General features: G+C 27.0%; 13 protein-coding genes across 13 annotated transcripts; 7 read left to right on the top strand and 6 right to left on the bottom strand.

The window, feature by feature from the left end:
* Positions 1-353: 353 nt before the first annotated feature.
* On the top strand, positions 354-2,174 carry EHI_153120 (protein kinase domain containing protein; the record flags this gene model as incomplete). Its single annotated transcript, XM_651311.1, has 2 exons — positions 354-604; positions 671-2,174. 2 exons carry the CDS (start codon positions 354-356, stop codon positions 2,172-2,174), a joined length of 1,755 nt encoding a protein of 584 aa, XP_656403.1.
* A 218-nt stretch (positions 2,175-2,392) lies between these two features.
* On the top strand, positions 2,393-7,432 carry EHI_153130 (uncharacterized protein; the record flags this gene model as incomplete). The annotated part of the gene is made up of 1 exon (XM_651310.1): positions 2,393-7,432. One exon carries the CDS (start codon positions 2,393-2,395, stop codon positions 7,430-7,432), a length of 5,040 nt encoding a protein of 1,679 aa, XP_656402.1.
* Positions 7,433-7,587: 155 nt separating this feature from the next.
* EHI_153140 (cell division protein kinase, putative) lies at positions 7,588-8,583 on the top strand (the record flags this gene model as incomplete). Its single annotated transcript, XM_651309.1, has 2 exons — positions 7,588-7,847; positions 7,911-8,583. The coding sequence occupies 2 exons, from the start codon at positions 7,588-7,590 to the stop codon at positions 8,581-8,583; spliced, it is 933 nt and encodes a 310-aa protein (XP_656401.1).
* An 82-nt stretch (positions 8,584-8,665) lies between these two features.
* Positions 8,666-10,312, bottom strand: EHI_153150 (RhoGAP domain containing protein; the record flags this gene model as incomplete). Its single annotated transcript, XM_651308.1, has 1 exon — positions 8,666-10,312. One exon carries the CDS (start codon positions 10,310-10,312, stop codon positions 8,666-8,668), a length of 1,647 nt encoding a protein of 548 aa, XP_656400.1.
* Positions 10,313-10,633: 321 nt separating this feature from the next.
* EHI_153160 (uncharacterized protein) lies at positions 10,634-12,415 on the top strand (the record flags this gene model as incomplete). Its single annotated transcript, XM_651307.1, has 1 exon — positions 10,634-12,415. One exon carries the CDS (start codon positions 10,634-10,636, stop codon positions 12,413-12,415), a length of 1,782 nt encoding a protein of 593 aa, XP_656399.1.
* Positions 12,416-13,141: 726 nt separating this feature from the next.
* EHI_153170 (uncharacterized protein) lies at positions 13,142-14,602 on the bottom strand (the record flags this gene model as incomplete). Its single annotated transcript, XM_651306.2, has 1 exon — positions 13,142-14,602. The coding sequence occupies one exon, from the start codon at positions 14,600-14,602 to the stop codon at positions 13,142-13,144; it is 1,461 nt and encodes a 486-aa protein (XP_656398.2).
* Positions 14,603-14,706: 104 nt separating this feature from the next.
* On the bottom strand, positions 14,707-15,834 carry EHI_153180 (uncharacterized protein; the record flags this gene model as incomplete). Its single annotated transcript, XM_651305.1, has 1 exon — positions 14,707-15,834. The coding sequence occupies one exon, from the start codon at positions 15,832-15,834 to the stop codon at positions 14,707-14,709; it is 1,128 nt and encodes a 375-aa protein (XP_656397.1).
* Positions 15,835-16,011: 177 nt separating this feature from the next.
* EHI_153190 (proteasome alpha subunit, putative) lies at positions 16,012-16,872 on the top strand. Its single transcript, XM_651304.2, has 3 exons — positions 16,012-16,086; positions 16,134-16,228; positions 16,287-16,872. Exons 1-3 carry the CDS (start codon positions 16,020-16,022, stop codon positions 16,851-16,853), a joined length of 729 nt encoding a protein of 242 aa, XP_656396.1. The 5' UTR covers positions 16,012-16,019; the 3' UTR covers positions 16,854-16,872.
* Positions 16,873-16,960: 88 nt separating this feature from the next.
* EHI_153200 (uncharacterized protein) lies at positions 16,961-17,908 on the top strand (the record flags this gene model as incomplete). Its single annotated transcript, XM_651303.1, has 1 exon — positions 16,961-17,908. The coding sequence occupies one exon, from the start codon at positions 16,961-16,963 to the stop codon at positions 17,906-17,908; it is 948 nt and encodes a 315-aa protein (XP_656395.1).
* A 119-nt stretch (positions 17,909-18,027) lies between these two features.
* Positions 18,028-19,683, top strand: EHI_153210 (uncharacterized protein; the record flags this gene model as incomplete). The annotated part of the gene is made up of 1 exon (XM_651302.1): positions 18,028-19,683. One exon carries the CDS (start codon positions 18,028-18,030, stop codon positions 19,681-19,683), a length of 1,656 nt encoding a protein of 551 aa, XP_656394.1.
* Positions 19,684-19,728: 45 nt separating this feature from the next.
* Positions 19,729-20,070, bottom strand: EHI_153220 (dual specificity protein phosphatase, putative; the record flags this gene model as incomplete). Its single annotated transcript, XM_651301.1, has 1 exon — positions 19,729-20,070. The coding sequence occupies one exon, from the start codon at positions 20,068-20,070 to the stop codon at positions 19,729-19,731; it is 342 nt and encodes a 113-aa protein (XP_656393.1).
* Positions 20,071-20,919: 849 nt separating this feature from the next.
* Positions 20,920-22,431, bottom strand: EHI_153230 (uncharacterized protein; the record flags this gene model as incomplete). Its single annotated transcript, XM_651300.1, has 3 exons — positions 20,920-21,324; positions 21,385-22,073; positions 22,131-22,431. 3 exons carry the CDS (start codon positions 22,429-22,431, stop codon positions 20,920-20,922), a joined length of 1,395 nt encoding a protein of 464 aa, XP_656392.1.
* Positions 22,432-22,664: 233 nt separating this feature from the next.
* Positions 22,665-25,391, bottom strand: EHI_153240 (adaptor protein (AP) family protein; the record flags this gene model as incomplete). The annotated part of the gene is made up of 1 exon (XM_651299.1): positions 22,665-25,391. The coding sequence occupies one exon, from the start codon at positions 25,389-25,391 to the stop codon at positions 22,665-22,667; it is 2,727 nt and encodes a 908-aa protein (XP_656391.1).
* Positions 25,392-25,808: the final 417 nt, after the last annotated feature.

The raw sequence follows: 25,808 nt of genomic DNA on the forward strand, positions 1-25,808 counted from the left end.
GGGTTCAAATGCTATCTCCAGTTCTTACAACTAATTAATTAAATAGATAGTAAAGCTAAGTTTAATACTAATGTAATTTATTTTCTTTGTTTAAGTTGAATTAAATTTATTATAGAAGTTGTTTTGGATGACGTTAATATTAATTTTGTTGTTTCATTCAAATTTTACGATTAACAAGATTTCGGCAAAAGAATATTAAATAACAAAAGAATAAAATAATTAGATAACAAAAATGTAGAATTAGAAACAACAAAAAACACTTTAAAATAATCAGACGTCAAATAGAAAGTAAAGACCTTTGAAAATGTTAAAATTATTTAGAAAAACCCTGTTATAACTGCCAATATAATTCTATGAAACCTGAACACCCTTACAACCCCTTTGTTACTACTCCAAGAAATTCATTAAGACGTAGACCGATATATGCATTAACATTAGATATTTCATTGACATATAAGAATGAAAATATACAACAAATAACACAAAAAAGTAAAAAAGTTTTATCACGAATGATAGAACCATTTCATAATGGTGGGAAAGACAATGCAAATTATGAACTAATTATTTCTGTTGATGATAATATTGGTTCTGCTTTTTCTAAAGAGTTTGTTTAGAAATACTTCTAAGATAATTGTGGAAATAAATTAAATGAAACTTATTATTTTTGTAGAGGTGAGACATGTTGTTTTATTCCACAATCAAGGTATGTTGTGATCTCTGCACTTGGAAGTGGTACTTTTGGGCAAGTTTTAAAATGTAGGAATTGTCAAGATAATAGTCTTGTAGCAGTTAAAATACTTAAATCAAAACCAGTGTTTTTTAGACAAGGAATGCTTGAAATTGCTGTATTAACTGTTTTAAGAGATTTAGTTGATCCTGACAATAAATATCATACTGTTAAAATGTTAGATTATTTTCTGTTTCATGGACATGTTTGTATTGTCACAGAATTGTTATCAATTAATTTATATGATATGTTAAGAAGTAACAAAAATAATGGAATGGGATTAACATTTAATAGACATGTTTTAAGACAATTATTAGAATCACTTCATGGGTTAACTACAATGAATATCATACATTGTGACGTTAAAACAGAAAATGTATTATTAGTTCAAAATACAAGTGACATTAAATTGATTGATTTTGGTTCAGCTTGTTTTGAAAGATCTACATTATACACATATATACAATCAAGACATTATCGTGCAATAGAAATTATTTTAGGATTACCTTATTCATGTGCAATAGATATGTGGTCATTTGGTTGTGTTGCAGCAGAACTTTTCCTTGGAATTCCATTGTTTCCAGGGGAAAATGAGTATAATCAACTTGCTAAGATTATTGATATGTTAGGACCAATTCCAGATTATCTTCTTCGTAAAGGAACAAAAACTGAAAAATACTTTAATATGATTCAAAAGGGAAATGAAATTACCTTTAAAATAAAACCTCCTGAACAATTTGAAAAAGAAAATAATTGTAAATTACAAGAAAATAGAAAGTATTTCAGATATAAAACTCTTGAACAAATTTGTCAACATGTTCCTATGCATCGAAATGCTTTTGTTCATGATAATGATCAAGTTTGGAGGGCATTATTACATGATTTTTTAAAGAAAACATTAGAGTATGATCCAGCTAAAAGATTAACACCATCAGAAGCATTAACCCATCCTTTTATTAAATCAAAAACAAAGCAAGAACTTTTAACTTTACCATTACCATTAGTTCCACAAGATGTTCCTTTAGAAGATGTTGTTAGAAAGGTATATGGAGGTCAATACACTTTAAATTATCTTCAGTCTAGAGACAGGTTTTTTTCTGTTCCTCATAATTATTTTACAGCATTTATCCGTTCTCTAAAATGTGGATATGTTATGAACATACTTCATATTAATCCTTTTCATTTTAAACCTTTAAAGGTTATTGGCAGAACAACATTCTCATGGCACAATATGGCAGAAGATGAATCACTTATTTCTTGGGGGTCTTCTAATTCAGATTCTGAAGACCCTTCTCGAGCTCGTTCTGCCTCTTCACTCCAATCACCAAGTACTTCTCAATCACCACGATTATCATTAAGACCTCCACCAAATGATCCACGAAGATTAACAACAATGGTTCGTGATTTTGGATATTTTGTATCACATGAAAGATATAATAATTACTAACAACATAAATATACATCATTTTGTAACTATGAAATAAAAATATAATTGTAATTGTTTTATATATCAGATTTATTCATTTTTGTTTTTTTTTTTCACAAAAAAGTTTTCCTTTAATTCAATCCACTTATAAACGGATTTTTAACAAAAATAATAAAACTAGTCTCTTTTTGTTCGTTTGGCTTCTTTTTGATCTTAAATATCAGTACGCATCCTCTTCAATGGAAGATAAATCAATTTTAAAACAATATATTCCGATATTGACTGGTATTCCGTATGACGAAAATATTGCCTTAGACTCTATTATTTATTCACTAAGGGATGACATTGCTTCATTATTTACATTAAAATATATTTCTGTTACATTTTTTTCTACTTTAAAACATTTATTAACTCTTAATAATATGATGAAATTTGATTATTTAGCAATAAGAAATTTAATCATTACTTTAAGACAAATCAAACCATTAGATACTGAAGGACTTGCGGCTAATCCATTATTTGTATCTGGTGTTGATATACTTACTTCAATTATTAAATATCATACTTCTCAACAAGTTATTCAAGATTTAATTAATTTTTACAATGAAATTCCACCAATTCATTCTTCTTCATTATTAGATTGTCTTATTACAAAAAATAATAATTCTTCAGAAGTATATTATTCATTGAATGGGGTTGCTTCTTTTATTTCTACTGTAATCAAAATTGATTCAATCCCACAAGAATGTTATACTATTTATACTCAAATTAGATTTCATGACATTCATCCTTTAGCCACTCCTTGTCTTTTTTCTTTCAATGCTAATAATTATTATTTTTCTCTCTCAATAGATGGAACAACACATTTTTTAGAATTAGAAATTAATGTTGTAACTTCTTCTGATGTATCATCTGTTACCCCATCAATCACACATATCAGAAATACATATAAAACAGAATTAAAAGTACTTCCAGATAAATGGAATGAAATTTCGTTAGTTCATTCACATGACTCTAATTCTATGAAAGTTATTCTTAATGGTGAGTCATCAAGTAATTTTGGTGTTCCTTATTTTTCTTCTAAACAAAAACAAGCAATTATTTCTATTGGAGGTTTGGACTCTAAGACATACTCTTATTTTAATGGAGATATTAGTTCATTAGCATGGTATTTCAATCAACTCACTCCTAATGGTGTACCTAGTTTATTACTATCACCAAAGCATTATGCGTCAGTACCTAGTCATTCTTTTATTAAACCATTAAAGTCTATGAAGAATAGAGTTGTTTCTAAAGAAATTAAAATAATAGAGTATACAATTTGTACTCCAACTAATATTCTTGTTGTTGTAACACGATCTTTAAGTGATGTGTTTTCAACATATGGAGGAATATCAGTTTTTTTACCACTTCTAAGGAGTGGTTCTAATACTAAAGTTACCACAAATATTGGTAAAATTCTTCAATTATTTTTACATTGTAAAGTAATTGATAAACAAGTTGCAATCACTTTAATTGTTGAAACAACAAAAATTGCTCAAAATTATTTAGTTTCAACGTCTATCATAGATGACTTTATTAGTTTGTGTTTATCTTTGATATCAAGAGGAAATTCTGCTATAACATTAATTCCATTATTATTAGATATCAGGTTATGGAGAGGAATTGAATATCTATTTGAATATTATATAAAACAAATCATTTTAAGATGTTCTTCTATTGATAAAGGCTTAGTAAAAAGAGCATTAACACCTGAAATTATATTATCTATTTTAACTGATAAAATATGTTCTTCTAATGAGAATTGGAAATGGAAATATCTAACTCATCTTTCAAGTTATTTAACTCCAACAGCTCTTGGAACTGTTTTCTGTATGCTTCAAAATCCTCATTTATCCGTTAGTGCAATAGAAAATAGTGTAGGAATAATATTTTATTTGTTAAAGAGATATGGCAATTTATCTTCCACTTTAAATGAATATATTGATGTTTTTATAACATTAGCACAAACTTCTAAGACAACTTCTTTATTGGTTTGTAAAATGCTTTCTTTACTTCAGCCTACATCAGACCAACTAAACCAAATTTGCAATGTCTTAAAAAAATATACATTTGATTATGAAGTCTATTCTTCATTAATGCAATGTGTCTCAACATTAGTAACTGTTCCATTTAATTCATTTAGTTCAGCTCAAATAGAGACTATTCAAAATCCATATTTCTTGTATATTTTGTTTACTTTATTAACCACAACTCATTGTATTGAAAATAAAATCATTGATGACCTTATTTTATTTTCATCAGAAGTCTTGCATTCTATACCATCAAATTTGGTTATTGAATTACTTAAACTAATTAAGAGTCAATTTAGTGGATTTACTTCTATAGATACCAACAACATAAAGTATAATAGTACTTGTAAATTGATGAAATTTTTAACTAATGTCATTATCGCTCGAGGTTATGATACTCTTCATCTTGTCATTTCTTTCTTTATTTCTCAAGTAATAAATTTGAATGATCTTTACATAATATCTTATTCATTCTTAAATAGTATCATTAATAAAATTAATGACGTCTCAGCCGTTTGTTATATAGAATTAATTGCATTTATGTCATTTGTTAACTACCAAAAAGAAATTCCAATTGTGTTAATGAATGAATACATTAAGGCAATTCCTTATAATTACTTTGTTACAATGAATACACTTCGTTCCAAAAAGGAATATGAATCACTTTTTTATCTTCAAAGTTATATTTTCATACAGTGTCTTGATGAATTTACATTATCTATGATTCTTCAGTTGTACCCTTCCTATATCCCTCTAAGTTTTTGTGAGTTGATTATTCAAGCAACAAAACTCAATCCTAAACTACTTCAAATTTCATTAAACAACTTTTCATCTGTAACAACTTCTGTTGAATATCAAAGGTTAATAGAACAATCAAAAAGTCCATCTAATTCAGTTACTAATTCATCATTAAAACAATTCATTAATTCTATTATTCTAAAATATAAAGAAAATCATAAATTAATTGTAACTGAACCAATGTCCATACCTCTTGTTAATTGTTCAACTTCTTCATTGCCAATTGAAGGACATTATAATGACATAACTACAATAGATAAAATCAAACAAAATGAAATTTCTAAATGTTATAGAAAAACAATGAGATCAGCTGCCTTATGTAATCCATTCTTTCAACTTTCATCAACAGTATTTATTGGATTTATTACTAAGTTTTTATATCCAACAAATCCAATATTCTTAACTAAAAGAGTTACAGAACCTCCAATAAAATTACTTTCATATGAAAACCTTTATATCCCTGATAAATCACAATTTGGTAATATTCCTTATCAAGGAGTTGATGCTATTGATTGTGTTATTAAAAAAACATCAAATAGTAGTTGTTGTAAAATGACGTTCAACAATGAATTAAAAGAAATTAAGTTATGGCAGTTAAATACATACCATGTCATTCAAGTAGATGATATAAGAGAAATATTTCCACGAGTAAATAATGGAGCGTTGTGTGCTATAGAATTAATTCAACGAAGAGGATGCCCGTATTTTATATCATTTGAAAATGAAAGAACATACAGTATTGCTATGCAAAAACTTAGTTTATTCCTTGAAAAATTCAAGTCAAACGTTACTATAATTACTCCAAATAAAGTTAATGGGTTTTATCTCAAACTATGGGTTGATGGATTATTATCTACATATGAATATATATCTGTATTAAATTGTTATTCAACAAGAAGTTTAGAATCTGTGGATATGTATTATGTCTTTCCATCAGTTGAAGATAGTAAAATAACATCAAATGCAAATGAAAGTTTAATAGAACATTCAGCAAATACTTGTTGTTTATTGTATACTCATATGCCATTTACTAGGATATTACCATTGTTTCAATTAAGAGTTGAACAACCACCAACAACAGTAAGGGATATTCGACTAATTACATGTAATTGTGTCCCACAAGTTTACGCATCACAAAAAATATATTCAGGAATGGGAGGGTCTGAAGACGGTATTTGTTATGGTAATAAACCAACGCTTACAAAGAGTTCTAATCTGAGAAGTATTCAGTTAGCCCAAAGCCCAAAGTTTGGTTCAAGTGCATTAGAAGTTGTTTATAAAAAAAGAAAAGAATTAGAGTCACTTGATATACAAAAAAAACTTGGAGAATGGTTAAATATAAACTTTGGTAAGAAGAGTCTTACTCCAATAACTAATATTATTCTTAAAAGAAAAAAGTGTATTGATTTTTCTTATAACAAGAAAAGCAAAGAAACAAAAATTAGTGTTATCAAAGAAAATCAATACTTAACATCTTCTGTTATTGGGATGAATATTCAAAGAAATCTTATTATACAAACAGAGACTAATGATATTATAACAGGAGAAGGAAAAGATATTAGAACAAAAGTTGTTAATAATAAAAGTGAATGTAAACGAATAATTTGTTGTGATAAATTTAAAAATCGAGTGATTGCTTCATATCAACTTAATGCCGATGTTATTACTTTAACTTGGAAAGATCATATTAATACTATTAAAATAGAAAGTATAATTTCTAGTTGTTATTTAATGGAAACAGAATATATTACAGATTTAGAAATGTTTATTATAACTAAAGCAGGAAGTATTATAATATACCGAATCTTTTTAGATGATAGGAATAACGAATTAAAAGTAAATTTGGCATTTACTATTTGTATAGGTGAAAAAATTAAACACTTCTCTGCTTGTACTTCATTTGGTTATATGGTTTGTAGTTGCTCATCAACAATAGCGTCATATTCTCTTCATGATGGATCACCTATATACATTGTACCAACTTCAAGCAAACTCTTCTGTTGTTCAGCACAAGGTCAAGTATATGGAATATCAGGAAATGTAATAACATGCCATGACAGGTATGGTGAAATGTATAACATCTTTGAATTGAATCATCTAAAAACAAATAAACCATTAAAAATTGGTTGTTTAACTTGTGGATATGAAGACATTATTTTCATTGCTACAAACTATGAAGTTATTGCATTAATTAATAGAATTACGTCATTTGATGTACTAGAAACAATTCAAGTAAACCAGTATTATGCAAATTATTCTATTATTGATCTTCTTGTTCAACCAACTATTGGAACTGCTTTTAATCCATCAACATGGAACGTTTATCTTCAATTAATAAATAATGAAACTATGGTATCTACTTATTGTACACTTCACGTAGATTGTTTTAAGATAGTAACATTGAAATGAACATTGTATTTTTAATTACAATTTACTTCCACTTTCTTTCAATTTTCGCTTTTCTACTAAAATGAAATGACTTTCTCAATTTTATAATAACAAAACTAATAATGGATGAAAGTTTCTACTTTTAGAACTTATTATTTTAGTTTGCATTAATTTGAATGATTGAAATACACCGAAATGACAGAAAAAATGGTTTTCTTCCTCATTCTAATGAAAGCCTTGTTAACAATAGATACAGAAAAGACACTAAACTCGGAGAAGGTACTTATGGTGAAGTTTGTAAAGCTGTTGATATTTTGTCAAATACCTTTGTTGCTCTCAAGAAAGTTAAAGCTGACCAAGAAGAAGAAGGAATCCCTTCGACAGCACTAAGAGAAATAGCAATCTTAAGAGATATTTCACATCCTAATATTGTTAAGTTTGTTATTAAATTTATATATAAAAAAAAAAGAAAAATGAGTTTAGCTAATTATTGTTGTAGATTATTAGATGTTTATAATTCAGAGAAACATTTATATCTTATATTTGAATATTGTAATACTGACCTTCATAAATTTCTTAAAAATAATCCTCAAGACCTTTCTATTGACTTTATTAGACATGCTTCATATCAGATGTTAGATGCATTAGCATTTATGCATTCGCATAGAATTCTTCATCGAGATATTAAACCATCAAATGTTTTATTAAGTGGAGATGTAGTTAAATTAGCAGACTTTGGATTAGCACGATCTATTAGCATTCCAATAAAGAGATATACAGTGGAAGTAGTAACCATGTGGTATAGACCACCAGAATTGATTCAGAAATATAACGTTTATGGCTCAGGAATCGACATATGGGGGATGGGAGCTGTGATTGCTGAAATGATTCTTCATGAACCAATATTTAGAGGAGATAGTGATATTGATCAATTGCATAAGATTTTTGATATTCTAGGAACTCCAAAACCATCAGATTATCCTGATTTAGATTATTTCACAGATAAAAAGGTATTTGATTATTTTCCAAAGAATCGTGTTGAAATTCTAACGAAATTAAAAACAATTGGTGGAGATGGATATAATTTATTGATGAAAATGTTTGAATATAATCCTGGAAAAAGAATATCAGCAAGAGAAGCAATGAAAGATCCTTTTTTTATAAAACATTAAACATACACTAAAAATACTAAAAATTGTGTTAACAAAGTAAATTAAAAAAGTTATTATTGTTTTTTTTTTGTTTATTATGCAATTAATCATCATCCAACAAAAAAGTTGAATTGTTATGTGTTTCTTGTCGTTGTTGTAAAAACTTTTGTCTTGGTGGAACTTTAGGTAATGGAGTTGATGGAACAGCCATTGTTGTTGGTCTTTGTTGAGTAACCATAGGATAACGAGTTGTTGGGTCTCGTTGATGAGTGCGAGGACTTTGTGTATCTTTAGGAGGATAATTTCCAAGAGTGAATTTTGTTTGTTGAGACATACCACCTTGAGAAGGACTTGTACCCATAATAAATTTTGATTGGCTTGGGGAATTAGAATAATCTGGGGTTGAGTCAATTAAAGAAACTAATGGAACTTTAGGAATCATTTTTGGTTGAACATGGTCTGATTCTAAAATACTTGAATGGTCAATTTTAGTAGAGCCTAATTGTTTACCACGAACCTCAGTATTACCAATCAATCCCATAGATTTTTTAGTGTCATCAAAAATAAAATCTGCTTCAGTAATAATAAAAGACATCATCTCAAGATATTTTGATAATTCATCATTATTAACAGAAAACATAGTTGGTGTCCAACAAACAGATAAATTCTTTTCATTCATTAAATTTTTTGATGAATGAACCATTATTTTATGACATAATTTAACAATTGCTTTAAATAAAACAATTTTCTCTTCAGGCACCCATTTCTGTGCATAGAATAATGATGTTAAATTATGAATTCTTGTTTCTCTTATTTCTGATTCTTGATATTTAGATAAAACATCTTTTGCTAATGAATTACAAAATAACATTCCAGGTAATTCTCTAACAAATCGTTTTAAAGTACTTGCAAGTGTTTCCCAAGGAAAAGAAGAAATATCTGATACACTTAATCGATGAAACAATTCATTAACTTGTTTTTGTGAAGCAGCTGTTCTGAAAATACCTTCTTTTTCATAATATTGATTTTCTAAGAGATTAATAATATCTTCTATTACTCTTGGTAATTCAGAATGTTTTCTTCTTTCAGCATCTAAAATTTCTCCAAGGGTTCTTCCAACATAAGACACTGAACGTAAATGAATTTGTTCTGAATCATTATCAAGATCACTTAATTGATTCATAGCAGTATAAATATTTCCATTATTAACATTAAATGAATTTAAATTACAATTTAATAAATGAAATGCAAGGTATTGATGTCTTTGCATTATTTTATTTCTAATTTCAAATAACCTTTTTAATTGATATAACATAGTTGTCATTGTTTCAACACTATCAACAGGTTTTCTTGTATTTTTATTAAACAATGTTTTAACTTCTGCAATTTCACTTGAAATAAATCCTATTTGTTTTCCATATCCTTTTGTTAATTCATCTCTTATAACTTGCATATTTCCTTGAATAAAAAGTAAATAATTAACTGAAAGTGCTTGGTCTTCTTTTTGTAATGGTTGTAATAATGATAATCGAGTTCTATGTAATTCTGCCATATTCCCTATTTGTTCTATAAGAACACTAAATGCATCTAATATCTTATTTGCAATACTTCGATGTTTCTTTATATATGATTCCATTTCTTCTATTTCTTTTATATGTGAATTTGCATATTCTGTTTCTTCAGTATCACTTCCTGATACTGCATTAACTACACTAACTGCTTTACCCATAACATCTCCTAATCTATCCATTTCTTTTTATTCCTTTTAACGTTTATTAGTTCTTCATCTTTTTCTTTCTACTCAACTTGACGTTTAGATTGTTACTTTTTTCTTTGTTATTTTTTGTTATTTTATTTTTGTTTTTTTTTTTTTTTAAACCTTATTATGATTTATTTATTGAGTCATCCTCTCTTTTAACACCAGTCTCATTAGTGTAATCAATTTTTATGAATCTGAAGAAATGACAAAAAAATTACTCACCGCATTATTAAAAAAAAAGCAAAAATTAGAAGAAATGATAAATTAATTAAAAAACATTTATTTATTTTTCATGAGACACATCTTAAAATTATGAAAGATGAAGAACTTAGAAATTCTCAGTTAATGCCAAAGGTAGAAGGAACAGACCAAAAAGTTCAAGACGTTAAGACTAAGAGAATTAACAAAAAAGGTGTTCAATTTTCATTTGTAACACCAAGTACAACACATATAATGTATAGTATTATCTTTTTTGTATTAGCAGCCATTTCAATTGTATTAGTCCCAATTATTTCAAATACAAACAATCCTGTTGCAAATATTAGTCAATACCTTTCATTATTTGAAAGAAACACAGAAGGACTTCAAGAAAAATATTATGTTAATTCTATTAAAAAGAACCTTCATATGGAAACTAGTGAAAGTGTAAAAGAAGAAGATTATGATGCTGATATTGCTAAGAATGGTATTCAAAATATGTATTATCTTAGTCAACTTGGAAAAAATGTATCAAAAGAAGATGTTATGAAATTATATGATGGATATGGATTTATAGAAGACCTTGAAAAGATTATTGAAGAATTAGAACCTGAAGTTGATGAATTTGGACAAGATGATAGTTCTAATGATGAAGAAAAAGAGATTATTGAAAAGCAAAAACCACAAAGTATTTTAGCTACTTATTATGCACATGAAATTTTAAAAGCTAATAATGAATTTGAAAAATATAAGCAAACTGAACAATATTTAAATACAATTAAATTTGTATTGACTATGCAAAATAATGAAACTGGAATTATTTTTGATAGTAAAGAAAGATATAGTGATATAGAAATTCTTTATTTTGCTGCAAGCCTTCTTGAAGATGCTAAAAATGTTAAACAATATAAAGAAGCAGTTAATAATGCAATTAATAAATTAAAAGAATTTTTAAATAAACTTCAACTTCTTGATGGAACATTTGATGATTCATTAAGACAAGGAAATTCATCATGTGTTGGTACTGAATATGCATATCTCATTATGAAAAAACTTGATATGCCAATTCAAAAGAGTACTATGCAATATATTATGAAATGTAATAGTGTTTATGGACCATTATATTCTCTTGACAATAATTATGTTAGTATTGAAAGTGCATTATTAATTTCAGAAATTTTAAAAACTCTTCCTCATGAAATCCAAATAGAAAAAGTTGAAGTCGTTGATTATTGTATAGGTGCTTCTATTATTTTTGCTGGATTTGCTATTGCTTCAGTATTTATTGATACATTCCCACGTTCATATATTCAAGAATATTTTGTTTCAGTTATAACTTTCATTATTTGTGGTATTATTTCTATTGCATTTATGGACATTACTTTACTTCCATTCTTAGTATTCCCAATTGTTATAATGGGATATACTCATTATGCTAAATGGATTGGTCCATTTATTAAAGACGAATATTTCTCAACAATTTCAATGGTTCCAGCTCTTTTTGGACTTACTTTTTATATTATAATCCAAAAATTCTCTCTTTCATTCTTCATTTCAATGAAATTTATTCCATTTATGTGGATTATTTATATTATTGGTAGTTATTTTGCAGTACCACTTTGTAATAATTTCTTTAGTAAACAAAAACATGGAATCAATTATTATGTAGCTGCAAATGGAATTGGTTTTTCTATGATGATTGTTTGTATGTTTGTCACTGTTTCTTTAAGCAAAAATAGAGTTTACATATTAAATTCTATTAATGTCACTGGGCATAATTTCATTTTGTTTGTTGCTTATCCTGCTATTGGATATATTCTTTCAATGATTGCTTGTGGATTCTCTATTCCAAAAGTTTCACTTGCTTCTCTTGCAAAAGAAAAGAAAAAGGATTAAACATCTAAATCTTAATTCAATTGATTAGAAATATTTATTTCTTTTTGTTTTTTTTATTCAAAATAATATTGATTCTTTTGAATTATTTCTTCTAATCCCATTGTTTGTAATAATTTCACAACTTCTTCTTTTTCATAATGTTTACAGTCTTTTATTATTTCTGGTGTAAGATACTTCTCAAGGCATGTCCCCTTAATCATTTCTTTAACAATTCGATAAATATCTTCTTCTTCATTTGTCATTCTATTCTCTTTATTATCCTCATATAATTCTGTTTGACTAATAACTGTTTTGAGTGAATTTCTTTTTCACAACAACTTAGATAAGTTATTTAAATCTTAAAGAGTGTGTGACAGCTATTTATTTAAAGTTTTTATTTCTGTTTTTTTCGTCAACACTATAGGAATTTATTTGCTTTTCTTGTTTAAAATTTTCAATTCTTATACTCTTTTTTTATCTCACTTTTTATTACCTTTTTACATTCAAAAATGTTTTTAAACCAATATAATTATTGTTAGTGAAGAAGGAATTGTAAATTATTTTGTGACTTTAGTGAGTTATTTAATATTTAGTAAAGCAAAGAGAAAGTTATATTATTGCCTCATCAAATTTTTCTGTGGTAAACTTAATAAAACTAGCTTTTGAATATAATAAATTTATTATGTAGCAAAAACTTTAACTTCTTTATTATTAACAGATTTCCTTAAATTAAAAGAAACAGTTTAATTATTCAAACAACAACCCAGTAAGTTTCATTACTGTGCCAAAAAACCCAACTCTCTCTTCCTTATGTTCTAAGTGTTTTATTTTTTGATCAAGAATTAACTTCTTCCATTTTGTCTCATCAGTAAATCCAATGATAACATCAATGTCATTGTAAAGTAATTCTAATTGACCTCCTCCTTTAATCACATTAATTTGAAGTTCTTCTAAGTATAATATAATTCTAGTTTGAGTAACACTTTCAATAAAACAAGAATCTGTTAATAATACAAAATTTCCATCTAATGCTTTATCATCCAACCACCATTTTACCTTTTCAAAAGCTACAAACTGTTTTTCAGGTAAATTAAATTCAGTTTGGTATTTGAGGGTCATTTCATTACGATAATTTTTATCATGAATTTTTTGTTCCTCATCAACTACAGCTCTATTACATTCATTTGTTTTTGTTGTTATTATTTGAATCGCTTCATGACATTCTTGGAGTATTATTTCTCTTTCATTTTGCAACAATTCTACACAAACATTGCTTCTTGTTCTATTAATTAAACTTGGTGCTGAAGACTCTCTACCCAACAACGGTTTTTCAATTTGAGGAAATAAACCAACTTGACATGACTGATCCATTTTAATATTATTCACTTTTATTGGTGTTAATTCTTCAATTAAACTTTCTTCTTTTTGGTTAATTGAAGAGTTGTCTTCTTTTTGGTTTGGTTGAATGATTGAAAAGGATGAAAGTTGTTGACTTGAAATATTTCTTGATAACTTTTGACATGACAAAGATGCAGGAGATGCCCTTGATGGAATAGAGAATTTTGGTGCAACACAAATTGATACTCTTCTTTTATTAAAGAGTTTTGATGTTTTTCTTTTTGAACTTTCTGTTAATTGTTCTGTATTATCATTTTCTCTTACTTGATGATTAATTAATGTTATTAATTGTAATGGTGAAGAATTCATTTGAATTGATTGAATTAACTGAATTAAAAGCATTTGGTATCTTGGGAGTCTTTGAACAGGGAGAATTAAATACGAATCAAGACTTTGTAACTGAATACCTTTCTTGTATTCGGTTTCTTGAATAGAACGAAGATAAAAATTTTGTTGTAAGTTATTAACAATTCTACCATATACCTCTTGTCTTTTAGTTGATGCTTTAAAATACTTTATATATACATTGAAATGATTTTCATTAGCAATAAAAACAGTCCCAACATATTTTATTAACTCTCCTTTTTCTAAATAATCTTTGAATTCTCTTAATAGTTGTTTATTAAATTCAATTATGTCTTGATAATACATAAACATTTTTCTTAGATCTTCACTGCCAATTATGTGTTTGTCATCTTTTTCTATTGGCTCTTTATATTTAAATAATCCTAATTCCATTTGAGAAATATACCTTGCCTCACTCTCAACTAATTCTTTAAGAATATTTTCTGTTCTTTTTGAGCCACTCATTCAACTTGAATTATTCAAACAATTATCTTTTTATTTTAAAAAACTTTTTTCTTTTTTTTTAAAAATAATTATTTCCGATATATATAACAATAATTAGTTGTATTTCACATTGATTTATATCGTTTTAAAACTACTACACCTTTCCTTACAGCAATGGCAATTATGAAATATTCAGGATTTAATTTAACATCAATAACCCTAGTAGTGTCATCTGTTAACACATAGTTTTCCATATTTTGTTCTAAGTCAAGGTCTTCAAGAATCTCAGTACTTCCATCAGTTTTTTGAACTACTTTAACAAGAACATGCGTGGGTTTAATTCCATCTTTTTTTCTTTTTAAATGAAATTGGGTCTTATCAAACATTACTGCAGTACCGTCATCTCCACCAGAAAATACTAAATCATCCCTACCATCAACTGCATTACAACCTGAACGATGTAATTTTGCACGTTGAAAAGTTGCTTGTTTCTTTGGTTTTGGTTGTGTTGTACGCCTACCGACAACACTTATATATCCAAAAGAATCAGAAACTATCATAGATGATTCACAGTTACCATTCCAACAAATGTCAGTCATAAAAATATGAAGAGCTAATGAATTTAATAATTGATTTGTCAAGAATGAATACATTTTTACTATCGAAGGACCACGAGCACAACAAATAAATGAGTGTGGAACATCTTTTGAGCATATTACTTTAATTAATGGAGCGTTATGTGTTTTTAATACTGAAACTATTTGAAGTGAATGATTAATTATTAATATTCTACCATCAATACAACCAACTAAAAGTAATGGGTAAGTTGGATGTGCTGTTAAACACGTTGGTGAATCAGGTAGTTCTATTGAATTAGAAGAAGGGTGGATAACTTTTGAAATTGGAACAGGATAAAAAAGGTGAAGAGAACGTGTAGTGATGAACGCTAATTGATATTTTTCATCTTCTTTGTTTTTATTAGTACAATTTAACACAATGAGGTCTCTAATTGAAGTAGAAAAATCAAATATTGAAATTAATTTTGCTGGGCTTAGTTGATGGTAAAATAATATATGTTCGATTTCATTTCCATTAGGTTTTTCAACACAAGTAATAAGTTTTAATGAACCTACCCATCGAATAAATGAAATTTTATTAGTGACATGAAAGTATAATGATTTTCCAGGGGTTTTACATTGTGTATTGATTTTAGGAAATTCTGATATAACACTATATTGAGGTTCTTCCTCCATTCACCCCCAACTTCTCTTTTTAAATATTTGTTTTTTCTTTTTGTTTTTTTTTTTATTTCATTTAAAAACAAAATCATAAAAAATTTAAGAAAAAATTCAAAACTTCAATAAAAATATAGTTTTTTATTTAGTTGTTATTAATTTTTTTTTTGGCTTTTCATCTATTAAAACCATTCAATTAATTAATGGCTGGAACAGGATATGATCGTCAACTTACAATCTTCTCACCTGAAGGAAGATTGTATCAAGTTGGTTTGTTATTTATTTCATTAAATATCTTAACAATATTCATTAAGTAGAATATGCCTTAAAAGCAACTAAATGTGAAAGTTTAACAACAGTTGGTGTATGTAGTGATGAAGCTGCATGTATTATAACACAAAAGAAATTACCAGTTTGTCATTAGTTATTTTAGCATTTTGAAAATTTACAAAGAAATTAACACAACAAAGGATAGATTAGTTGATCCATCAACAGTCACTCATCTTCATCGTATTTCAAAACATGTTGGTTGTTGTATGTCAGGAATATATGCGGATGGTAAAGTTATTGCTCAAAGGTCACAGTATTATGCAAGTAAGTTCCAATTAGATTATGGCTATGAAATGCCTGTGTCATTAGTAGCAAAGAAAACTGCTGACTTTGCTCAAATGTTAACACAACATGCATATATGAGACCTTTTGGTGTATCTTCAATGTTTATTGGATGGGATGAAGTTTCAGGACCTCAACTTTGGAGAAGTGATCCAGCAGGTTCTGTTGCTGCTTTTAGAGGATGTGCAGCAGGAGAGAAAGAGCAAGAAGCATTTAATAACTTAGAAAAGAAAAAGATTACTAAAGAATTAACTGTTGACCAAGTTGTTTGTCAAGCATTGGATTGTTTGCAAACAGTTACATCATCAGAATTTAAAGCTACTGATATTGAGATTGCAATTGTAACTAAAGATAATAAACTTTTCCATTTACTTTCACAACAAGAAATTGAGCACTATCTTGTTCTTGCATCAGAGAAGGATTAATTAAGTATAACATCCCTTTCTTTTGTTGTTTATTTTTATTTATAAAATAAAATGTTTTTCTATAAAACAAAAATCAAAAAGAACTTAAAAAAAAAAGAACAAGATAAATGAAAAAAATACAACAATTTCTTAAAGAATGTGATATTTTTCTTAAGGTTCCTGAAAAGTTAAAAATAAAAACTAACACCACAAAATTATTTTCTATCATCTCGTATGTTATTATTGGGCTATTAATATTAAGTGAAACTTATAATTTTTTTAACCCTCAATGGGTATCTCATGTTGATGTTGATACTGTAAAAGCGGGTGTATTACCAAATATGTATATCAATATTGATATGTCATTTCCTAAAATGAACTGTGATGATTTTGGATTGGATGTTACTGAAATTACTGGAAGTCTACAATTAGGAGTAACAGATGGAATTAAATTTGATAAAAGATTATTAGGAGGTTGTAGAATGTATGGAACAATGAAAGTAAGTAGAGTTAGTGGAGAGTTTCATGTAGCATTTGGTAAAATTTCATTTAGACAAGGAAGATTAAATCAATTTATTACTGCAACACAGAAACATACACAAGGCCACATTCATCAATTCACAATTCAAGAAATGAAAAGTTTTAATCCTACTCATTATATTAATCATTTATCATTTTCTAATACACTTGGTTCAACAGTTCATTCAGGTGAAACTCCCTTAAATGGTAAAAAATTTACTTTAAGTGGATTTGATAATGCCCGTAAAACATATTATATTAATGTTATTCCAACTTTATTCAAATATCCTTCTTATACTCTTCGAACATATCAACTATCTGTTAATGAAAGAGATGTTCCAGTTACTTATGGTGCTTCATTTACTCAACCAGGAGTTTTCTTCAAATATGAGTTATCTCCTTATATTGTAATCAATGAAATGAATGACCACTCATTTGCACATTCCCTTGCATCAGTTGGTGCAATAATTGGTGGTGTTTTGATTATAATGGGATTGTTGTCAAGGCTTTTTGATTCAAAACATGAATTAGTAACTTCTGTTGTGGAGATGGAATAAAAAGAATGAAATAATATTATTTCATATTTTATTTTATTTTGATTATAAGAATTTTATTATAAAATAATCATTTTTTTTAATAAAAATAAAATCAAATACTCAATTGAACATTGTTTTAAATGAAAACCACTATTCCATCAGGAAAACAATGGATTTGTACCTTTCCTGGATGCACTGAATCATCACCAAAAACTCATTATAATTGTTATTCACATGTATGGGATGCACATTTACGACATATTATTTCGTTTCAAACTATAGGATTTAAAAAAGCTCCATCTTATAAGAAATTACCTGATAGAAAAGCAGTTCGAAAACTATGTGAGAATTATATGCAGAAGTTAAATAAAAGTCAAAGTTATGATTTTAATAGTCCAAATCCTCTTACCAATTCAAATTGTCTTCTGTTAGATACTAAAACACCTTTAAATAATTGTTTATTTGATAGCGAAGAACTTATTGTTACAGATAAACAACTAACTACTCAAACTTTAAATATACAAAATAGTAGTTCATTTTCTCCTTTAGTTCAACAATTTGATTGGAATATTAATCAAAACTCTGAGTACAATACATTACCCTCTATTCCATTTATTCAAATAGAAATCCTTCAAAATGCTTTAAAACGGTTACATGTTGCAGGAGAAATACTTGCAGAAAATGGTTTTCTTCAAAGGTCTGATAGTAAATTGAAAACATCTATTGAGCCATTAACTAATTCTCTTCAAAAATTACTTAAACTTGTTGGTGTTCAATATAATTATAAAGAAGACAATACTGTTAAGTATGGATTTATTGCTCAAGAAGTAAACAAAACTTGTCCTGAGCTTGCTCCAAATGGAACATCTCTTGATGTTGTTGGAATTCTTCCAATTATTATTGAGTCATTAAAAGAAATTAATTTATACATTAATGATACTTCAGAAATTAAACAACAAGTAACAATTACATTGGAGTACATTGACTCAATAAAAAAATGTATAGAAAACACTGAAGAAAAACAACAACCTATTACTCAATCTCATAAATTTCATTTCTCTGTCGGACCAGCTGTTCTTACTGCTCCATTAGCTGTTGGAACAACAGCCATTTCTATATGGACTATTTTTGCACTCCCAAAATTACCTGGGATATGGGTATTATTATTCATTACTTCAGCATGTCTTTGGGTATCTTTTTGGAGAACTAGAAATGAAATACACAAAAATATCAAAAATGTTAAGTTATATTGGACAACAAATAACACTGCTTGTCTCTGGTGTTTATTGTTTTTGACATTACTTAGTGTTTCAGTTTCATTGGTGATGGGAGTTGTTGGAGTAATAATTTGTGGTTGTGGAATTATTGTAGTAGGGCTTGTCATTGGGATTGCTCGGTGGGCACCAAAAAAGTATGGATGTACACTAGAAATTGTACTAACAATATTAGTAGCATTTATGGTGTTATTCTTTTTAATTATTGGTGGAATGTTATTAGCACAACCTGGGTTTGAATGTTATTTAAATGGTAATCACTCAGAGATGACTATTTTATTGAAACAAAATATTACAATGGAACAACTTGGTGTAAATAAATTACCATGGAACTGTTGGAGTGATAATCTTCTGGTTTATGGAACATTACCAACTGGAATTTCAATTGGCCATGACGAAACACCTTATATTTATGGTAAAGTAGAAATCCCATTTGAAGATACTAAAGTTGATATCTATGTAAAATGTGTTGATGCAATAAAGTTCTACTGTTCAACAGTTAATTTTAAATATGAAGCATAGTAGCAAGTTAAGAAAAAATTAATTTATTGTTTATTTGATCATTTATTAATGATGTTGAGGAAATGTAAATGGCTTTTCTTTGTCAACTTTTGATATAGCAATTTGGAGTGCTGGACTTATCCATTTACCACATGAGCATTGATTCCCAGACCAGGTATAAGTTCCAATTTCATAATGACATTTAGGGCATTCAATTTTACCAGTGTTTTGATCACATAGACCCATCCATACTAATTTGTCTTTTAAAAAGACAGAATTGCAGTCACCACCACCTCCTCTCCTTCTGTACCCAAATGAAACTTCATTGTTATTTGGTTCATGTTGTTGTATGTCATTTTCAGTGAATAATAATGATCTACATTTCTTACAACGGTAATTGATTGTCATTTGAAAGGAGAAGACCTTGAAATAAAAATTGTTAGATAGTTTTTTTGTTTTTACTAAAAATAAAAACTGAAAGAACAAGTGTAGAAAATAAAGATGAAAGAGTTGTGTCTTTTTAAATTTATCATCAAATCTATGACATTATAACATAAAGTTTCTTCATTTTCAATAAATATACTTTCATCATGAAGTAAATATATAATTTGATATTATTTAAATATGTATTTAGAGAATATATTGTTACAAATATTATTTTTATTAAACTTTATTCTAACAGAAGTTCCTGTGTCTCAAATAAATTAAACAATTTAAAAAATTAGAAATGTTTTATAATTCATAATCAATTAGGATATTGCGTATAGCTTTATTCTTATTTTTTAAAGTTATTAATATAAAGATATTACTATAATTTATTTGGTTCTATTAACTATTTTATCACATCTATATTTTAATTAGCAAACAGAGAATGATTTATTATAAAGTCAATATAGTCATTTTAGTTGATACGTTAAATTAGTGAATAATATAAATTAAAGGAATGTACAATTTGTTATGTCTTAGTAGAAAAAAATATATAAGAAATATCATTATCCAACTGAAATAATTTTAGATACTATATTTTTTGAAAATTTGGAGGTTTAGTAAAGAATGAGGTATATTATTTCTTTTTGATAAGTAATGAAAAGAATTAATACTTTATATTTTCTATTGGTTAGTGTTAAGTTTTTTTTTATTATTTACAGCAATAAAAAAGTTTCATATGATTAAACTAAGTTCAAAAAAATATGATCCGAGTATAATATTTTAATTATTCTAAACAAAGAAATGAAATACAAAAGTAAATAATTACTATCATACAATTGACTTCCAAGTACAATATTTTAAATATATTTGTTGTGGAAATGAACTTAAGTTAATTGGAGATGAAAAAGTTCCAACTAAAGTTAATGAAGAAAGAGCTGGAGATGGTTTTGTTATATAAGAAAATTCTTTTAATAATTTTCGAGCAGTTAAGACAGTGTTAAGCGACATATTAATACGATTTAGATATGTTTTTTTATCAATTTCTAATGGCTTAAACACATAATCACGTGTTTTTAATAATATTGATAATAATAACATTAATACTAATCTTAAGAAACATTCAACTGCATCTGTTATTAAAATATATTCATTTGGAATAAAATGAGTAAGTATAAAATTCACTGTATATACAATGATATAGAAGAAAATTACTCCTAAGTTAAATTTAAGCATCTACAATAATAAATTAATTATATATTCATTTATATATCAAAAAATTTCAACATAACAAACTAATTTCTTTAATTTGAATGCGTTTATATATTCAACGGAAATTGCAATTAATATATGACTGTTAATAATTCTGTTTGAAGTTGAAACATTAAAAACAGCAACAGGAAGGAAAAGTCCTAAAATTACCATAAGATTTCCAAGAACAAACCACTTAACCCAAAAACATTCTAAAATTCCACAGATACAAAAAATAACAAATCCAAGTATTAATAACTTCATTTCATAGAAATGTACTTTAAGATAAATAAGTTTATATCCTTTTCCTATCAACATTAAAACTGCCATAGTTGTTGCATCAACTAATACTGTAAAAAAGTGAGAAATTGTTTGAGTAATATCTTTTTCATATCCATTATAATAAGTAATCCAAAACCCACTATTTATTAAAGAAGAACAAAGATAAAAGAAGAATATTATAAAAATGAATAATTGAATCCGTGAAAAAGATTTTCTATGAAGAATGGAATTAACAATTAATGCAATGACATTAGAAATAATAAATAGTAATTGTATAAGAACAATGACTGGTCGGTAGAAATCTTCAGATGATAATTCAATATCTTTTTTATTTATTAAGTGTGCTTTGTAATTCATTTTAATATAATTTGGAATATCACAAAATAAAAAGAAAATGTCATATTGAGAATGTTCAGTTACATTAATTGTCATATAAAATTCAAATGGAGATACTAAAAACATCAGTTGATTCATTTAAATATGTTTACAAACAAAAATTATAAACAAACCATATTCACAATGTTCTTTTAATGCCCTACATAAAGTATCATCATCATATGTTTCAAGATATTCTTTAGCAGTTTTTGTTTTACATATAGCAACACTAATAGTTGATAATCTATCTGGAGCTGGGGACAAAGAAGATACATTGAGTTCCATCCTTCCTTGTCCGTCAAATCCAAAAGTTATAATTTTGACAGATTTCTCTGAAAAGACAGTTGACTTTGAAATATAAAGTCCATTAACACTAGCAAATAAAATAATTGCAATAACACTTACCTTCATAATTCGTTGTTGACTGAGAGACATTTTTCTTTACCAGTTTGATTGGATCTTAAAGAGAATTTTCTGTTTTCCTCTTTTTTGTTGTCTCTTTTGACAAACAAGATTAGTAGTTATAGTTTTATTGTTAAAATATTATAGTTTTATTATCTTATCATTAACCAATAAAATTTTTCATTTTTTAATTAATTTTTTATTCCATAAAAAATTTGAGTCTCAATCAAAAAATAAAAATACAAAATACTAAGAGTTAACTCAATTTAGAAGGTATTTGATAATAAATATCCAATACAATCATTCACAACTTGAGCAATAGCTAATTTGTATGAACCAACTCCAATATTATAACTTCCACCAAGAACATCAACAAATATTCCAATTGGTTGGTCTAAAATAATACCACCACAAACAAGTTGGTTTGAAGATGATGAAATAATTTTGAAATTATTTAATTCAAATAATTGTTGAAGGTCTTTTAGTTGCATTGAACTTTGAATTTGACTTTGAAGTAAACAATCTCCAAGAAGTTCTTTTTGATTCAAAAATTCAACAGATTGATTTAATGGTTGAACGTATCGTAAAATATTAATTGGTAACGAGAATGATAATTGAATATTTTGTTCTCCAATTGTATATGCTAATCCTACCATAGGAGCTTGTAAAAATAATTGTTTTAATTCAAATCTACATAATACTTGTTGTTGTTTTTTTGGTTCTATACTAACTTGATTTGTTTGTAATAAACAGTTGATTCCTTCTTCACCCTTTAAAGCAATTTGTAAATTAATATTTTGGTTTTGAGTGTTTCCAATATATAAGGCAACATCAACTGTATTTGAACACTTCATTCTCATACCAATTTGAATACAACTATCTTGGAAAAGAACTCCTTCTTTTTGTAATAGTAATTTTTTATGAATAAATCTTACTTTCTTTCCTAATTCAGCATCGGCATGAGAATGAGTAAAGACACTTCCTTTATACCCACGTTCAGTATATGGTGTATGATCTAATGGTAATTGTTTTGGTTGATTTTCAGTTATTTGTTGTGAAGGTATTGATCCAAAGAGGTCTAATACATTTGTTTGAGTAGATGTTTGAGTAGGAATACTTTCATTTATATGACTTGAATTATTGACGTTAGTGTGTGGCTCAGACACTTGTTGGCTCATGAATTGATCATCATCTTTATTAGTCTTTTCATTTTCCTGACTTTCTTTATTTTCATTAATGGCTCGTTCAGGTAATGGGGCAATAGCAATTTCATATGCATTCTTATTCATAATATTTAAGTACTCAGCAGCTCTTTGTTGAACTTCAACATCAACAGCTGAAAGATACATATGACAAGCTTTTTGACAAACTGGACGTACTTCATTTAATTCTTTAGCCATTTTAATTAAACAAGTTAATATTAATCTTTTAGATGTAGAACTTACATATGGTAATTGTTTTGTGATATATGAAGCAACTTTCATTGCTAAAGCACCAAGTAATTGAGGATATTCTCCTAAAATAACACATGACATTCTTAAAAATTCTTCATGCCAACATCCTCCATGGAGAACTTGAACAATTTTTTGAACTGCATATTGAGCTGCATTTCCAAGTGAACTAAGAACTCTGTCCCATAATTCAGGTCTTACAAATTCTCCTCCAAGACATGTAGCTAATAACATAGTATCTACATACCATTGATCTCTAACAGGATCCATCTCAGCAAGAATAGAAATTTTTACAACTAATTCTTCTTTTAATTCTCCTTCATCATTTTCAAGAACATGAAGTAATTGATTTACTACTTTTCTAACACTTTGTGGTGTGCATAATGCATATAATACATCAACTGCCCTTCTACGAATAGTAACATCTGGTTCATCAAGACTATTTAAGATATGAACTAAATAATTTTGACATACATTTTTATAATTTGCTTGTCCAAGAAGAACAAATGTATCTAATGCTAAGTATCTAATATTAACTTCTTTGTCTTCAACTAAAGTACCTAATAAAGGAAGAAGAATTTCAAAATACTCTTCTTTTTCATGTTTAATAACAATTGACATTACTTCAAAGATAATTGACATTTGAATTGTTTTTTCATTACATGGTTTATCAAATCTTAAAGTATCACTTGTTCCTAAGACTTTACGAGCTGAGTCCCAGAAAATTTTTTGTGTAGTTGTTTCTAAATCAATTGTTGAAAGTAATCTAAATAATAAAATTTGAAGCCAAGGAGCAGATGTTTCATGATAATCAATTTCAGGTGTGTATTCATGGTTAACTAATCTTTGAAGAATATTGGTTAATTCTGTTCCAAATGGTTTAAGAAGTTCTGGTTGTTTTTTACCAATTTCAATAAGTAATAAAACCATGGCATTAATAATTCCTAAATCCATTTCAGTAGAAAGTAATTTTTCTAATGCTTTCATAAAATCTGGATTAATACTTAATACATTTGGTTGAAATTTGTATAATTGTCTTAATGTAATAAGAGCTCTCTTTTTAACATTTGTTTCACAGAATCCTGTACATAATTTAAGAACAGATGGTGCTAATGTATCTGCCATTTCCATATTAGCTAATGTAGAAATAACAGTTAAAGCATCACAAAGAACAGGTTCTAAATTATTTTCTAAATCTTGTTGTAATGTATTAATAATCATTCTTGATGATTCTGGAACATTTGAAAATAATAAAACAAATGCTAAATATCCAACATGTTTATCAAAATATTTACTACTTCCTAATAATTGAATAACTTCAACAAATCCAGTATCAACCTCATATCCAAGTACTTCAATATATGCCATTTTTAATACACACTTTCTTCTGTCATACGAACTGATTTTACCTTCTTTAAATTCTTTACGAATCTTTGCTAATTCACAATTGACTAACTCTTTTTCTTTTTCAAGACTTGTACATTTATGTATACTCTCTGTAAAATTTTGAAGTCCTCTAATATAAGTTTTGGCTCCTTCCATCTCGTATTATTTGATAATTGAGTTCTTTATGGAAACGTGTTAATTCTTTTATTCATTCTTTTTCTTTCTCTTCTATTCTTCTTTTTATTTTTTTGAACTTTCTTTTTTCTTGGACTTTTCCTAATTGGTTTTTTTTGCTTTTCTTTTCATTTTTTTTTCTGTTTTTTATTAATATTTCTGGCTCTTTTATAATTCATTTCATCATATTTTGATGTTTTTTAATTAATGATCTAATTTTTATTTTTAAGATTATAGTATTTTTTAATTTCTAGAAAACGAAAAATATCTCCTCCTGAGGTAATTCAGTACAATTATTAATTGTAAAGAAGTAAACAAAGAATTATATCTTTTTCGTTATTTTAATTTTTATTCTATCAATTACAAATTGATTATAAACATTATTTTAGAAATAGACTA

Source organism: Entamoeba histolytica, genomic scaffold (genome assembly GCF_000208925.1).
Source record: "Entamoeba histolytica HM-1:IMSS scf_1104750518587 genomic scaffold, whole genome shotgun sequence".
Classification (NCBI taxonomy): Eukaryota; Evosea; order Mastigamoebida; family Endamoebidae; genus Entamoeba; species Entamoeba histolytica.